The following is a 17,474-nucleotide window of genomic DNA, read 5'->3' as shown; positions in this document are numbered from 1 at the left end:
TCAGGAGCCACATAAAGCATTTCAAAAACATATGTATTGCAGACTAGAAAAATGCCTTTAGATTGCAGACAACTAAAGCAACCGTGTAACTAAAAATCTTCATTTCTGACTACTTGCTAGCACTATAAAATATTTTTATTTGCAAGTCAAATTGGCAAGTTTCAATAAAACAGTATTTTTCAAACTGTTATTAAGATAACAGAAAGAGAAATGACATACGCAAGACTGCATGTGCGTTCCTCCTCCCGCCTTAACCATTAATAAGCACATACTGCAGAATAAAGGCTTTCATTCATAGTCACGCTAAACCTTTTCTGTGACTCTTCGGAGTAAATATCATTACTTGTGTTTTATATATATAAGAAAGTTAAGGCTCACAGCTGTCACTTGGATATTAAATGGTGGAACCATGATTTGAACAAAGTCTTTCTAATGTTATGGTCTATTTAGTTTCTCAGATAGTCTCTCTGTATGCAGCATACATGTTTAGTACAATTTGATATGAAGGCTTCACGTCTAACTGGGCTTTTAAATTTCGTTAGTTCCCCATAGGTGAAATTCTCTGTCAATGAGACATACTAATAAATAAATTTGGGGTGTGGTAAGTTCAAAGCAAAATTTCATAAGGATCTGTAAAAAAAAAAAAACCCAAATTTACATAGGAAAATAATCTAATGATAGCCAAAGTCAAATGCATTTTTGGCAGCTATGTCAGGACATACATATGTTCTAAATAGAGATGATTGATAAATATTTCTCACAGTATCCTAACAAGTATAGGGATACTAGAGGAAATATGTAGCAACCATGTACACACTCAGAACTCTCAAAAGCATGCAGAACACTAGCAAAGGAACCCACACATGACAGAGGAGAGCGCGCAAGTTGGAAAAGGTATTATATTAGCAAAGAATTCAGTGACTCCAAAAAGCAGATCATTTTTAATATGCCACTCTAGACAATGCCTTCTGTTGTAAGACACAGAGGGATTCTGAAATTTTCCAGACTCAAAAATATAAGTCTTCTTCTTTTTCTTTAATTTTTAAAGTTCTAGGTTTTTTGCCCTAATTTTTCTTCTGTTTAAAAAAAAATGAAGTCTATGATTTTGACATTTTCCCTCTAGTCATGTATCTTTGTAAAGAGTATAGTCCTTATTGGGCAGGGCTCTAAAGAAGACTGAATTCAAGTAACTCTATATCTGAAATTTTAGTGGTTGTGACACTGCAGCTATGAAGTGATTGGAGCTCCAGCTGCAGCAGCCCAGGAGCGGGATTCTGAAGCTGACTCGCTCCGTCTCCTCGGGCAACCAAGAGGACACACTGCTACAGAAAGTTCTCCTATTTTCCCAAAGCAGGGCAACTAAGCCTTAGGTTGCCTCACCCCCTGGCAGCTAGCCCGCCCACCACGCTTTTTACCCTTCATTTTAATATTTATGGTGTTGATGTGGGTGAGGGTGTGAAAATGGGAGGAAGTGGAAGTTGGGGTGACAGAGAGGAGGAGAGAGCGCTCGTTACTGAGAATGTTTTTGTCATTAAGACAATTCGTATACTGTAAGCTTCAATGACTTTAGAATAGGCATCAATAATATGAAACAAATTATGTTATAAACTATGACTAAATCCTTCCAAAGACAGTTACGATAAAAAGATTTGTCACAGGAGAGAGATAAAATCATGAAGTCTAATTGTCAGAACTAGGTCTAATAAGTTTAGCACAATATCCCATCACTATAGAAGGCAAATTAGGTAGAGTGTGCATAATCGAAGCCTTGCTCTAGCTAAGAATTTCATTTGCATTTCTTGCTTGTAGTCATTCATTCTATAGGTATATTAAGACAACATAGCATGAAATTGCAAAACAATAAATATCAACCCAAGGGAAAGAATAAATGCCACTAATAAAAGGAAAATTCAGAATGAATGTATTTATAGAATATAGAAAAGTACTAAATACAGTACCTACATTAGGAGGGGTCAAATCTGCATTTCATGAAGCAAAACAGGAAAGTATTATATTATGAAACAGATAACAATCACCTAAACACAATGAATAATGAATATGATAATTTTTTCATATACATAAAAATATTAAAAAGAGCAATAATGAAGTCAAACTTACTTTCAAAGGGGAAAATGCTATCAAGGATTACTTTTTCTAATAGACAATTCATTCTCTACACTGGTGGCAGAATTAATAGAGAGTTCATTCTCCACATTGGTGGCAGAATTTATGTTACAGAATTGTTTATGAGAATTCCTTAAATGTCTAATAGTTTTCACTTAACTCTTCTGGAGCAATGGCAGGTAAGTCAGATATACTCAGCATTTTCTTACAACAAAACCCAGCAATCACGTTCTGTAATTTCAACTTCTGAGACTGCACATGCGGGCACACCCCCATAATCGCGTCTCCCACCACAGTCCCCTACCCAGGACAGTGAAGTAGGACAGTACCACAAAAAAAAAAAAATACAGTGGTCGGCTCGAGGCAGAAAGAACATACCTTCCAATAAATTGATATCAATGTCATTGTTATCAGGCTTATGTAGGCACGGGTATGTGTTAAAGAGGTTCGCTACAAAGGCTAGATTTAGCTTTGGGTTTCCTGCAACCACATCTGCAGGAGTAACAAACTGTCTGCAGCCAAGCTTATCCGCTTCCCGAAGCATGAATTCAGCACGCTTCAGGTCGTTTTTCTCCTACACAGGGAAATAAAACAAAAATGGTCAATATCAAACTTTTACTGACATAATTTTATAGATACAATATTTACAAGCGATTATCTTTCCACAAATGCTTCAAATAATAGCAGAATGTGAAAGAATCACAAATCAACCTCAACCATTCATTTTAAATATTCTAAAGTCTCTTGGGGGGGGTGCTAAAAAGATGGCTCTGAGGTTAAGATCACCAGCTGTTCTTCTAGGGGACCTGTGCTCAGTTCCCAGCACCTACATGGAGGGTCACAACTGTCTATAACTCCAGTTCCAGGGCATCAGGCACCCTCTTCTGGCTTCTAAAGGTACTAGGAACTTACATGGTGCACACAGGGCAGAAAGAGGATGGAGGAAGGAAGAGGGGGAGGATGGAGAGGTAGAAGGGTGTTGCGGGAGAATTGTCTATATTCTGTCAATCATGTTTTAAATAACACTGATTGGCCAGGCAGGAAGTATAGGTGGGAAAACCAGACAGGAAGTAGAGGCGGGGCAATGAAAACAGGAGAATTCTAGGAAGGAAGAAGCCCATTCCTCCCAGTTCTTTCCAGACCACAGAAGAAGCAGGATGTGGCCTGCCCCACTGAAGAAGGTACTGAGCCATGTGGCTAACATAGATAAGAATAATGGGTTAATATAAGATATAAGAGCTAATACGAAGCCTGAGCTAATGGACCAATCAGTTTATAACTTATGGAGATCTCTGTGTGATTTTCTTTGGGACTTGCTGGCTGTGGGAACTGGGCAGGACAGAAACCCCAACAAGCAGGACCTCATGTTACAGAGGGGGTAGAAAGAGAGTGTTATACTGTAAATTTCTCTGCACTCAGTAATCAAATTCAGAGTTAAAAAGTAGAATAGATGAGCCACAGGAGTCAAGAAGAGTGGATGGTTACTGTTGTATGGAACGAGATTCACTATGAGATGACAAAAATGTTCTTGAGAGACAGTAGTAATGGTTACAAAGAACGAAGGATGTACCGAATGCCACTGAACTATACACTCAAAAATGATAATTTTTATGTCACGCGTACTATTTCTAAAGTATATAAAACTAGTTTTTAAAAAATCACTTACATTAAATCCTGAAAGATCAATGGCAACGGCATGCCCGCCATCTCGATCAGTTTTAGGAGCAATCTGATTAAGCAGATGGAAATAGGCTTTTGAGTCCTTCAAGAAAAGAAAAAATAGCATTTTAAGATGAATAAAATAAAAAGTAATTTTAGGGGGAAAAGTATTCTCATCTAAAACAAAATGGTGTGTTAAATAGTGTAGGCCATCATTACCCAGGGGTTTCTGAATACACAACACTACTGCAGGCTTCTGGCTTCTCTTACACGCTGGAGCTTCTAGCAATGCTGTTGCCTATACCTGGAATCTCCCCCCTCCCTTCTCCATCTCCGTACATAAGCTGTAACCCCGTTAGATGACATCATCTAACTTAGTCATCTCCAAAGATGGATGCTGTATTTTTTTTCTTTTCCAAACATAGATGGAGTTTTCCCCAGCAGGAAGCAGGAGCTATTTCCCTTCCTCTCCTATTTAGGCTGGCCTGGTTACTCACTCTGACTAACAGAATGCTGTGACTGCCCTGGGGATTTCAAGCTCCAAATCCCAAGGAGGCTCTGGTTCCTCCCTCTTGAAGTTACCCTCTACCTAAAATGCCCAACTGTCTGCTATCCTCAGCGTGTGTTGTGAGGAAGCCCGAGCAGCCGTGTGGAAAGGCCTGGCAGAGGAGCACTAAGTCACATGACTGCCGCCTTTGTGCTGCTTTCAGATCAGCCAGACTGACAACTGATCCCCGAAGACAAGTGGAGAGGAGAACCACCGAGCCAAGTGGCATCAGCACACATAATTATGAGAAATACTAAATTGTCGTTGTAAGCCAGTAAATTTTGCATGGTTTGCTAGGTCTAATTGGTAAACTTCTCAAACGCCTTTATATCATCATGCCTAGTGTAATGTCAGGAGATTCTTAATAAATATTGGAATGAACTGAACTGGATTTTAAGGAGACTGAGACCACTAAGCTTTTAGAACAGTAGTTAAGGCCCGAAAGCAGGGAAAGCTATGTCACCATTGTAGCAAAAGGTGACTGAAGAAGAAACATGAACAAAAGACAGCACTACTCTAATTTTCCAGATAATTCTGGGGAAAATAAATCACAGAGAAGAAAAGTCATAGGGATCCAGTCTGGCAGCGCCTGTGCCAGCAGTGACCTTGGGGAAGGTACTGGTGGGCAGAGGTGGATGCTACAGTTTCCAGGACAAGGCTCTCCCGTAGAGAGGAAAGTGTTTCTAGGAGACTCAGGTTAGGAGTCATACCATAAGGTTCCCAGAGTCAACTGAGTCCCCGTGTCCTCAGATAATTTGATTTTTTACTAGCTGGCTATTAACAAAATGAGAGGAAGAGTGCTGAACCCACAGGGCTCCAATCCAACAAACAGATGCAACAATGCTTAGTTCATTATAATTCAGTGGGTCAGTGGCAGGGGGAAATGACTAATCTACTAAAGCTACCACCGCCTTCATCTCACAGACAACTGTAAGTCTTATTTTTAAAAGCCAATAAATTAGTTTATTATTTTAAACAATTTTTGTGAATATAATTGGTAGCATCTAATTCAGACAGGAAAAGATAAACCCTCCTTTTTCATTCCCAATCATCTTTGTGGATTCAAATCCAAGTCTGAACCCCTATTTCTTATATCCTACACCTTTATTTCATTGTAATAAACTCAAACGTGAAAATCTAAACCCGGTGCCAGTAAGGTGGCTTGGTGGGTCAGGCACTTGCTACGGAAGCCTGGTGTCCCGAGTCCCATCTACAGGACCCACATGAGAGTAGGAAAGAATCAACTCCCACAGTTTGTCTTCTGGTTGCCACACACATATTATGGCATATGCTCCCCACCAGAATAATAACAACAATAAGAAAAAGAATATAAGTTTCAACCATCTAAACCTTAATGTCCTGGCTGAAGTTGTTGATGGTGCGCCATCCTGCGTTGGTCAGATGGTAGTTCACCCAGCGGAGCAGCAGCTCCTCAGGAGACAGCCGCATCAGCTCCTCGAGCTCCTCCCCTTCCTTTAGCAGAGCAATCAGGGCTAAGAGGGAAACAGAGATGTCAGCTCTTCCTTCACGGGCTATCCACAACTGAAGAGTAATGTATCTGATGATCTTACCTTCGTTCCTAGAAATCTCAATGTCAGCAAAAAGACCAACTTTGATGATCTGCCAGAGAAGCCCCAAGACCAAGTGCGGCTTCCCTTCTTGGAGATCCTGTGCACCAATATTGACCACGGTGCAACCAATGGCCGAGGCAGAATTCAGCGCCAGATTCAGATTTTCCTGGATTGCCAAAGGAGATACACAAGTGAGGACATATTTCTAAAGTCCATTCCACAAAGCTGTTTGTAACAACTGATTGAAAAAAACCTCATTTTTAAACATAATATTTATACAAGTAAGCTACTACTAGTAAAAACTCACATGGCTAACTGTCACCCAGATAGGCCAATGAACATCATATCTCCATTTTTGGTCCACACACCCCCGCAAGCATCCACTTCAAGGCTGGATATTGTGGATATATCTGCTGTGTGTTCTAAAAGCACCTCAACCCAGCATGTCTAGAACACCCAGCTTTTCCTGATTTCTTTCCCCAATCTTCTTACCATCCCATTTAACATCAGTTCTCACTGATTTACTGTCTCGGCTGCAAGGTACAAGCTTTAATCTTCCTTTCTTTCTTCCCAAGCCAGAAGCCCAAACAGGGTCTTTGCTCTTCTTGGCCCAGTCACCAATTCCTATCAATGTCAGAGGTATTTACCCCTGAAATCATGTCTTTCTCAGTAGTTTCCTAACTCTGAATGACCATTCTTACGCTTCCCCTGCGCACCCTACCGTCAGGAGAGCTCTAGTATCGACTGTCCTAAGGAACTATAAATCGAGGCTATTCGTCAGGTTTAAACCCTTCATACGCTTCCTGCCACCGCCTCTGCTCTCATTCTGCCTCGCTCTGGTACTCTCTGCGCTCTCCTCAAACTGTGCAGGACCTCTGGTTCTGAGACGGTCCTTTCCTTCCACTATGTGGAAGATCAAAGCCGGGTAGTCAGGCTTGGCAGCAAGCACCTTTGCCCACTAAGCCACCGTGCCAGTCCGCCCAGTTGCTTTAAAACTCTGCGCAAACAAACCGAATCTGCATTCTTCTCCAAACAGCCTACACAAAACAGCATCACCACACACTGGCCCCCATCCTGCTTGGTCTCCATAAGCATGGCCTGTGCTGCCGCTCCACTCCACCGGGAAGAACTGACTAGTCCTGTCTTCACTAACATGATACTTTCCTTCCAAGATTCTTTTCCATAGGCACTGTCTAAAAGATCTATTAAAAAGATCTCCTTAGACCTAAGAATCTTTTGATTTCTCACTTCGAAACTTTCCCCATTGCTTCTACCCACCAGTCTCATATTGCCATAGCGGTATCTTTACCCAATCTGAACCAGGATCCTCTCCCCACTTCCCACATCTTAAACCATACTCAAATCCTCAGATTCAGCCTTCACCTTCCCAGGACCAAGACACTATAAAGGCTTTGTGGATGGGGATTTCTTCTTATTTAAATAAGCTATAAACCCAGCTCTGTCTTATCAGCAGGTTTGGAAGGCAATATGAGGGTATCAGCTTTTAGTGTTTTTTTTTTAATGTTTACAACCTAAGTATAACACATGTCTTACATGTCACTGGAGAAGCTGCCATGTGTATCCAAGTCAATACTGTGTAAATATTGTGTAAATTAAGTATTTACTTGGATAGTAGTTTTCATGTGCTATAGTTAATATTACTGCTCTAGGCTAGGAGAGAGTAAGACAATTTCTAAACATCTTAAGAAAAAGAAGTAAAGGGCCGGAAAGACTGCTCCATGACTGAAAGTGCTTGCCGGAGACCTGAGGTAGATCCCCAAACCCACATAAAAGGCTGGAGGCCGTGGTGTGCATCTCTTGTTCTACCATTCTGGTGACAAGATGACAGGCAGATAGGACAATCAGTTAGGAACTTGATGGTCAGCTGGCCAGGAGTAGGCAGTGCAGTGGCAGAAACAAGAGAGACCCTGCCTTAAACAGAGTGCAAACAGAGAACCTTTTCCCCAAAACGTACCCTCTGGCCTCCATACATGCATGATGGCATGTTCTCCACACATACACTTAGTTTTTGAAAAGCTAACAAGAGAACTCCACCATGCTTTCCAGGTCTTACCAGGGACAACTGCCCTGAGTGTCCAACCCTCCTCCTCAAGGCTTGTGTTGGGAGAGAAAGGTTAAGGAAAGTGTGAACCCATAGCTGGCACAGCAGAGAAGTGTAGCTCCCTGTGTTCCAGTGTGTGTAACATGGACACTCTGCCCCACCTCATCTGTGTTCCAGTGCGTGTAACACGGGACACTCTGCCCCGCCTCATCTGTGTTCCAGTGCGTGTAACACGGGACACTCTGCCCCGCCTCATCTGTGTTCCAGTACATGTAACACGGGACACTCTGCCCCGCCTCATCTGTGTTCCAGTGTATGTAACACGGGACACCCTGCCCCGCCTTGTAGGGGTGTGAACAAGGAAAAACAGCAAACACGGCAGTTCACTTGCATTACTCATCCATTTTCTTCCATTCTGTGTCCCAACAAACTGACTACCAAAACCAAGAGATCATTCTCTCATACAGGAAAATGGACAGTCTCTTGGATGGCTTCTGATGTCACTTCTATTTTAATTAAATAGCCAAGTCTTTACCAACAACCTCAAACTGTAAATTTCTTTGCTTTTACTTCATACCATTTGAAAATTCCCATTGCTTATAAAGGTTTAATTCTAGAAGAGTTTATTTTTAAAATGATTGTAGATGGCTGTGCTATATTTAGTAAGATTAGAAGCATACTTTGTTATTTGGATTTACATAGCACATTTTTCTCCACTAGGAATATCCAAGTGAAGTTTGTGTTTTTCCTACTGCATGTACAATAAAATTAAAACTATCATAAATATGTGTGTATATAAATTTTAATATATACAAGCATGAACAACAAATATGGACTATATATATGAATATATCTGTTGCTGTCTTAATTATGGTTCTGTTGCTTGAGGAGACACCATGATCAAGCCAACTCTTATAAAATAAAACATTTAATTGAGAGTTTGCTTACAGCTTCAGAGGTTAGTCCATGATCAACATGGTGGGAAGCAGAAAGGCAGATAGCACTGGAGCAATAGCAGACAGAGAGAGGAGAGAGAGAGAGAGAGAGAGAGAGAGAGAGAGAGAGAGAGAGAGAGAGAGGGGGGGGGGGAGGGGGAGAGAGGAAGGGGAAAGGGAGAGAGACAGAGGGAGGGAGGGAGGGAGGGAGGGAGGGAGGGAGGGAGGGAGGGAGAAGGAGGATGGAAGAGAGGGAGAGAGAGACACACACAGACAGATACTGGATCTGGGCCTGGGCCTGGCATGGTTCTTTTGTTTGTTTGGGTTTTTTTTTTAAACCTCAGAGCCCACCCCCAGTGACATACTTCTACCAAGGCCATACCTCCTAATCCTTTCCAACAGCTCCATTCCCTGGTGACTGAACATTCATATGTGAGCCTACAGGGGCAATTCTTGCTCCAACCACCACAATTGCACTGATTGTTGTTGTTGTTTTGGGGTATTTTGTTGTTGTGGTGGTTGTTTATATTTAGTAGCAGATTCAATTTATTGTAGCTAATTTTGTGTTAATTTTCTTTTTTTCTTTCTGTTTTGAGAGTCTCCTATAGCCCAGGCTCTCCTCAAATGTATTCCGTAGCCAAACACGGCCCCTAACTCCTGTTGCTCCTGCTCTGCCTACAAGTGCTGGGATTACAGACATGTGTCACCACACTGGGCTTGATTTCCTGTCTTTCAGGTCTTCACGTTTCTAATCTTTTGCAATCTTTATTTAAATAATTTTATTTGGTAATAATAAAGAAGCATGATAACTCACTTTTGATCATAAAACTTTCTCATGGTCTATTTCTTTTAAATTAATTTACTTATTTAGCATGTATGTGCACGTGCCCAGGTGCCCTACAACACACATGTTCAGGTCAGAGGACAACTTGCAGAAGGTGATACTCTCCACCCACTATATGGGCTCTGGAGACTGAATTCAGATTATTAGGCTTGGCAGTAAGAGCCCTCACCTGCTGAGCCAGCTTGCCAGTCCTCACATTCTTTTTGTGTATATGTGCAAGTTTATGTGGACATGTGTGTTCATGTGTATGAGGAAACGTGTGTGTGCAGATACATGTGTGCACACATATGGAGGCCAAGGAACAACCTCAGGTGTCATTCCTTGGGTGTCATTCACTTTTGTCTTGAAACAGTCTTACACTGGCCTGTAACCAATCAAGAAGTCAGCCATGGAGACTCCAGGATCTGTCTATGTCCACTTCTCTACCACAGGGGTTACAAGCTCATGCCACAAGACTAGCTGTCCTGTCCTGGAACTCGCTCTGTAGACCAGGCTGGCCTTGAACTCACCCATCTGCCTCTGCCTCCAAAGTGATGGGATTAAAGGCCAATATCAACACTGCCCAGGCAAGACTAGCTTTTAAAACTGGATTCTGGACACTGAATTCAGGTTCTCATGTTTTTAAGGCAAATGCTTTACTAATTGAACCATCTCCCAAGCCTTCCCCATCTTTCCCAGATTAGAAGTTTCAGGATGATAAAGAATCTTGAGGCTGGGGATTTAGCTAGGTGACTGAACTCTGGGTTCTGTCCCCAAGTCTGACAAAACCAAAGAGTCTTCTTGTCCATTTCCCTTAGCTTATAATCACCACACGTCATTGTCATCCTTCATCGTCATGTAGCATGGCATCACAGAAACCCATTGGCATGAGGTGCAAAAACATAGTAGCAAAGTCGTGTCTTCTGAAACAAGTGAACTAGCTTGTTGGGAAGGGATTTCATGGGAAACTAGTAGTACTTGTTTTGTCTGTTGAAGTTGGGTCTCAGTGTAACCTGACAATCCCCAAGCCTGTTACCCTCTTGCCTCACACTCCAGAGCACACCAGCACCCCAACAGTAATTCTCTAGAATACACCTTCTCTGGACTCTAAAATCTTAAACAACCAAGACAGATTTAACATCCATGGTAACACTACCCTTTCCCAGAGCTCCTGCTTTGTTCTCATTTTACATCAACACTCTAACGCATACTAAAGGCCTAGACAAACAATTGCGTAGGAAAAAATTCTGTCTCTAAAAACAAAACTATATGATATTTAGCCCCTCAGCTCTATTCTGTAGCTACTGTGAAATACAATATATATATATATATATATATATATATATATATATATATATATATATTTTGGTTTTTCGAGACAGGGTTTCTCTGTAGCTTTGGTGCCTGTCCCAGAACTAGCTCTTGCAGATCTTGCAGATCAGGCTGGCCTCAAACTCCCAGACATCCGCCTGCCTCTGTCTCCTGAGTGCTGGGATTAAAGGCATGCGCCACCACCGCCCAGCTACAAAATATTTTATGGATATTAGTTATTATGCTTAGCAGTTATGAAAGAGGAAATTGGCGACTATAAATTCAGACTTTGGTCAAGCCTCTAAAGAACAATTATTAGCAGAGAAATAAACACCTTGTGGAACTAGTAAAACATGACCTAACTGCACAGTGTTCTCTTTTAACCTACAACTTTTGATTGGGTTAGCATGCCACATGCCTTGTGTGCGATCCTCGGTGTGAAAGAGAAAGAAAGGAGTTGGAAGAAGGAGGAAAGGATGGAGGGAGGAAGAGGGAAGGAGGAAGAGGAGGAAAGGGAAAAGGGAGGCGATGAGGAAGTAAGAAGAAGGAAATGGATAGACACTGGCATCAAATGAATGGTCATCAATAAAGTAACTACTGTAATATAAATCAAATATTATTAACTTTAATAAGGAAGCTTATCCGAATTACATTTGTGAAATAGAGCTGAATTTTTATTTAATAAAAAATAAGGATCCAGGTTAGCCAGACATGGCGGCATACAATTTTACTCCCAGCACTTGGGAGGCAGAGGCAGGTGGATCTCTGTGAATTCGAGGCCAGCCTGGTCTACAAAGAGAGTTTTACTACAGCCAAGAAGCCAAGGTTATTATTATACAGAGATATTCTGTCTTGAAAAAACAAAAAAGAAAAAAGAGAGAGAGCAGAGCTATGGCTCAATTGCCAGAATACTTGTCTTGCAAGCCAAAGGGCCTGGGTTCAATTCACAACACTGAAAATTGTTTTAAAATGTTTTTTAAATGGCAAATTATTTTTAAATTCCCAGTGCCACCATATATTTTTAGCCTAGTCACCTATTATCAGCAGGAGTACTCACAGAAATCGTGAATGGAGTGAGCTTCTTCTTATTAATGGCCCTTTCATCAATCGTATCTGGTTCAGATAAGTTGATCATTTTGCTGAGGAGAAAATAGGAATCATTTAGATGAATATTTCTAGAATGTTTTAATTCACTGTGAGCAGTTAAGATTAGTTACTTCTGAACAGTAATAATGGTCCATTCTATTTTACTGAACTGCAGTTTAAGCCAGGAGCTACATTTGAAAACCTATGATGAAATCGCCTGGGTCCTGAAGCACACCAGTCCTCTCTATAGCAGCCACTTAAGCTTTCTGCACCTGTCCTGAAGCACACCTACCCTCTCTACAGCAGCCATCTGCTTTCTGCACCTGTCCTGAAGCACACCTGCCCTCTCTACAGCAGCCACCTGTGCTTTCTGCACCTGTCCTGAAGTACACCTGCCCTCTCTACAGCAGCCATCTGCTTTCTGCACCTGTCCTGAAGCACACCTGCCCTCTTTCTACAGCAGCCACCTGCACTTTTTGCATCTGTCCTGAAACACACCTGTCCTTTTTCTACAGCAGCCACCTGTGCTTTCTGCACCTGTCCTGAAACACAGCTGCCCTTTTTCTATAGCAGTCACCTGTGCTTTCTGCACCTGTCCTGAAGCACACCTGCCCTCTCTACAGCAGCCACCTGTGCTTTCTACACCTGTCCTGAAGTACACCTGCCCTCTCTACAGCAGCCATCTGCTTTCTGCACCTGTCCTGAAGCACACCTGCCCTCTTTCTACAGCAGCCACCTGCACTTTTTGCATCTGTCCTGAAACACACCTGTCCTTTTTCTACAGCAGCCACCTGTGCTTTCTGCACCTGTCCTGAAACACAGCTGCCCTTTTTCTATAGCAGTCACCTGTGCTTTCTGCACCTGTCCTGAAGCACACCTGCCCTCTCTACAGCAGCCACCTGTGCTTTCTGCACCTGTCCTGAAGTACACCTGCCCTCTCTACAGCAGCCATCTGCTTTCTGCACCTGTCCTGAAGCACACCTGCCCTCTTTCTACAGCAGCCACCTGCACTTTTTGCATCTGTCCTGAAACACACCTGTCCTTTTTCTACAGCAGCCACCTGTGCTTTCTGCACCTGTCCTGAAACACAGCTGCCCTTTTTCTATAGCAGTCACCTGTGCTTTCTGCACCTGTCCTGAAGCACACCTGCCCTCTCTACAGCAGCCACCTGTGCTTTCTGCACCTGTCCTGAAGTACACCTGCCCTCTCTACAGCAGCCATCTGCTTTCTGCACTTGTCCTGAAGCACACCTGCCCTCTTTCTACAGCAGCCACCTGCACTTTTTGCATCTGTCCTGAAACACACCTGTCCTTTTTCTACAGCAGCACCTGTGCTTTCTGCACCTGTCCTGAAGCACACCTGCCCTCTCTACAGCAGCTACCTGTGCTTTCTGCACCTGTCCTGAAGCACACCTGCCCTCTCTACAGCAGCCACCTGCACTTTTTGCATCTGTCCTGAAACACACCTGTCCTTTTTCTACAGCAGCCACCTGTGCTTTCTGCACCTGTCCTGAAGCACACCTGCCCTCTCTACAGCAGCTACCTGTGCTTTCTGCACCTGTCCTGAAGCACACCTGCCCTCTCTACAGCAGCCACCTGCTTTCTGCACCTGTCCTGAAGCACACTTGCCCTCTCTACAGCAGCTACCTGTGCTTTCTGCACCTGTCCTGAAGCACACTTGCCCTCTCTACAGCAGCCACCTGCACTTTCTGCACCTGTCCTGAAGCACAGCTGCCCACTCTACAGCAGCCACCTGTGTTTTCTGCATCTAAGTCGTCACTTCACCAGATGGTCATTACCATTAGCAACCTAAACTGTAAATAAATTCTGAACTAGCCAACTTTCACAGAAGTCAACACAGTGTTGTCTCATAGGTGAAGTAACAGAAGCTTCAATGGAAGTCTTTAATAATTTAGACATTTTACAAAGAAAAATATGGATCTTGTCTATGCTTCAGTCTCTAGAAACTAAAATAGGGAAATAGAGATTTGATTCATAGTTAGACATTTTCTACAAGTTGGGGAAAGAGATAAAAATTATAAGTGGAGGCTGAGGTATATTTTATGGATACCGATTTCCTATTCTCATGAGTAGGTTTGAGGATTTTGTTTCTTTTTTAAGTAAACACACACACACACACACACATACAAGCAACACTGAAGACAATGAACCATGGTACTGTTAACCACAGGGGGTATGTATATTTGTGATATGTATTTCTACTTTGGAAGTACACTGTATTTTTATATGAAAAAACTTTAAAGACACATGCATTGTAAAAGATGTGTGCTGGGACTTGGTGATGAAAAGATGGCTCAGCAGTTAAGAGCACCTTCTTGGCCTTTCAGAGGACCAGAGTCCAATTGCCAGCACCTACAAGGTGGTCACAGCATCAGTAACTGTACTTTCTGGGACCTAATACCCGATTCTGACCTCCACAAGCACCAAGCATGGGCACACACACATGCAAGCAACACACACACACACAAAACAAAGAAACTAAATTTAAATTTTTTTCAAAACAAAGTGTGCTGTGACTGCACACACGTGCTCTACACGACAAAGATAAATTCACTCTCTTAGAAAGTCTACAGTGTAGTAAGCAAAACAGACTGAAAAAGCCAAGGGCGAAATAAAATACTGTTTCATTTAGGTTTAATGAAGGAGTATCTTCCTTCTGCATCTCCTCAGGCTCCTGCCCCCACAGCACTCTTTTATGGACAAGTGAAAAGAAAAACCATGTCACCATTTTGCAATTAGTGGGTTCAGAAGCTTGCTGGCAGTATCATGGTAACAGATACAAAAGGTACCATAAAATAAAATATTTTATTACAGGGGAAATTCTGAGCAGTACATGGTACTTGAATTTCTAGACAATCATGACTAACTCCAAAAAAACTGGATCTTCGGGATTGCGGTGTTCAGGGAATGCTCACCACGGGGCCAGTGAGAGCACACAGCTCCTGTGACTAGATGTTCGACTCACCAAAGAAGGATGCCGTCTGCAAGTGATTTGAAAAGGCTGCCGTCGTTGGGGTTCATAGGCAGAAGATGCCTACAGTCTGGGTCATTCTCGAGAGCCTTGTTTATCCAGTTAACAAACGCTACTTTTTCTTCCTCTGAAAACAGAAAATCTCGGTAGGCAAGCTTCACTTCACAGCATCTACCACGCTACAAGAACACACTTGTCCGATTCTATTAAAAGATAATAAATGGCACTCTGCAAACACTACTGAGATACTCTCAGGACTTAATATGTGGAGAAATGGGGAGTCGTTGCACTTTTTCACTCAACATGTTAGAAGGGAAGAAGGAAGGTATGCATCTTAGGATAAAATGCATGTGGTTTGATGTTAAAATCTTTCCAAATATGAACTGTTTCTAAAATCACGTGAATTAGAAACATACCACAAAAGGTCAAATATGCATGCCTATGTATAGACTGTTTAAATCAGAGAAAAAGGTAAGAAAAAAAATCCGTGAAAATAAACTACATCACCTAAAAAGATTAAGACTGCTGAGATCTGAGGTGCATATAAGTATTGTTTGTGTTAGGACTGGGAATGGCCAGTGAGAGTGGGAGAGGAACAGTATGGTCCAAACACATTATACATGTGTATAAAGAGATCACAGTGAAACTCAGTACTGAAGATAAACACATGCTAAAAATAATTAAAGCACTTGCACGCGGATGCACACATGTGTGTGCTTCTGGAGCAAAGCTCATGCCTAACATGCAGAAGGCTTATTAAGAGTTAATGTTTCTTTGGGTTTCAAACTGAGCAATCGATTCAGAGATCCTAACAGACTGGACACATCAGGCGGCATAACCTCTATTTACCTGGGAGCTTGATCAAAACCAGAATCAAGTATCTCTACTCTTGGACAATAGAAGGGGACACATCCCTATACTAAGCCTCTCCATCATTCCTAGATAGCTAGATAGCTCTACTAGTCAAGTCTGCCATCATGATGAGAAACCTACTCAAAAGTGGTGATGAAAACTTGGTACAGCTAAATGGTGCGGTACTTCCCACAGGTGCATGAGGTCCTAGACTTGATCTTCAGAGATCACTCCCTAAAATCCTTTACAAATACTCCAGACATCATAACTAAACCCATCCAGAGCTGAAATATAAGCAGCATCTGCTTCATTTTCAGTGCCTTTGATTTGACATATAATAGGAACACACAGCGTTCAGTAATTCTGGTATTTTTCACGCTGGCAATGCTAAACTTGAAATATATATAAATCTGACGTCATAGTATAATTAAGTCTGCGGCTTTTTCTCCCTCCATTGTATATAAAATAATGGCATGAATCACAGCGGCAGCTTAGACTGGATGACATGTGACTTACTAAGAGAATCAGTGACTGAAGGGCCCAATTCGGAGAGGCAGATTACCTGAGTAAGAATGCTGTGTGCCCTCGCTGGAGATGGATGAAGTGCCCCCGATAGCAGTGATCCCTTCCCTTTTGTTAATTATTTTTCGGAATGTTTTGCTGATATCTTTGCTTTTCAGCTCCTGCATTAGCTGAAATGGAATAGAAGTAAAATTGTGACTTAGGATATTCAATGTTTGCATTTATTTGAAATGACACCAACAGAAGCATGAACTGGGTATCCTCATACTTAACACTTGTGTAAACAGACAATTCGGCCATTATTCCAGTTATACAAACTGGCTAATGTTTTTAACCCAATGACTGGAACACGTAACAACTGAACTGAAACTGAGCACACTGAAAATAATGCTGACTAACCAAGGCCCTTTATACACAGTCCAAGAAATCACTGCATTATTATGATTTTAAAAATACTTCAATGAAGGCAGACTCCTGCCTGAACATCAATATATGCCCATATATTTTGCAGGAAATAGTAGAGGCCTACAAAAACTCCTTCTCCCAGATATTCACTGGGATTTACAGAGACCTGCAAGGCTAAATTAAATAATTTCTCCATGCAATAGCAGTGATGATTTTTCATGCAGATCTAATCAGATCACTTCATTCTTCCTACTTCAGTGACTTCCTGTTGCGATTAGCATAAAAACAAAGATCCTGCACAGCCACACAAGACCGGATCCCTGCTTATTTCTCCAGCTACATTTCTCACCTTGCCTCCTCAGCTCTAGCCATAGGAATCCTCTCTAAGAGTGCTTGACAGACCCAGCAACCCCAATACAAGAGTCTCAGGACATTCTGACACTTGTACCTGCTTCCCACGTTATGTGCAACCCCCTTCCTATTTAGCTTCTCTCTCCAGATGTCAGTTCATCTTCACAGATTGAAGGATACGTCCCTGAGTCTTTGGGTCCTCCGGTCTCCCCTTCGAGCTCAGCTCCCTCCATCC

General features: G+C 42.1%; 1 protein-coding gene across 1 annotated transcript in view; it reads right to left on the bottom strand.

The window, feature by feature from the left end:
• Pls1 (plastin 1) overlaps positions 1 to 17,474 on the bottom strand; it is a 90,326-nt gene that overhangs the window by 18,327 nt on the left and 54,525 nt on the right. The window contains exons 4-10 of the mRNA XM_075964969.1: positions 16,524 to 16,653; positions 15,104 to 15,236; positions 12,090 to 12,171; positions 5,902 to 6,067; positions 5,681 to 5,823; positions 3,791 to 3,886; positions 2,503 to 2,698 (exon numbers count right to left, since the gene is read on the bottom strand). Coding sequence (XP_075821084.1) covers positions 2,503 to 2,698; positions 3,791 to 3,886; positions 5,681 to 5,823; positions 5,902 to 6,067; positions 12,090 to 12,171; positions 15,104 to 15,236; positions 16,524 to 16,653 — 946 coding nt within the window. The remainder of the gene's footprint in view (positions 1 to 2,502; positions 2,699 to 3,790; positions 3,887 to 5,680; positions 5,824 to 5,901; positions 6,068 to 12,089; positions 12,172 to 15,103; positions 15,237 to 16,523; positions 16,654 to 17,474) is intronic.

This window comes from Microtus pennsylvanicus, chromosome 3 (genome assembly GCF_037038515.1).
Source record: "Microtus pennsylvanicus isolate mMicPen1 chromosome 3, mMicPen1.hap1, whole genome shotgun sequence".
In the NCBI taxonomy this organism is placed as follows: Eukaryota; Metazoa; Chordata; class Mammalia; order Rodentia; family Cricetidae; genus Microtus; species Microtus pennsylvanicus.
The sequence above is the reverse complement of the archived record's forward strand: the minus strand, read 5'-3'. Positions and strand labels throughout refer to the sequence as shown.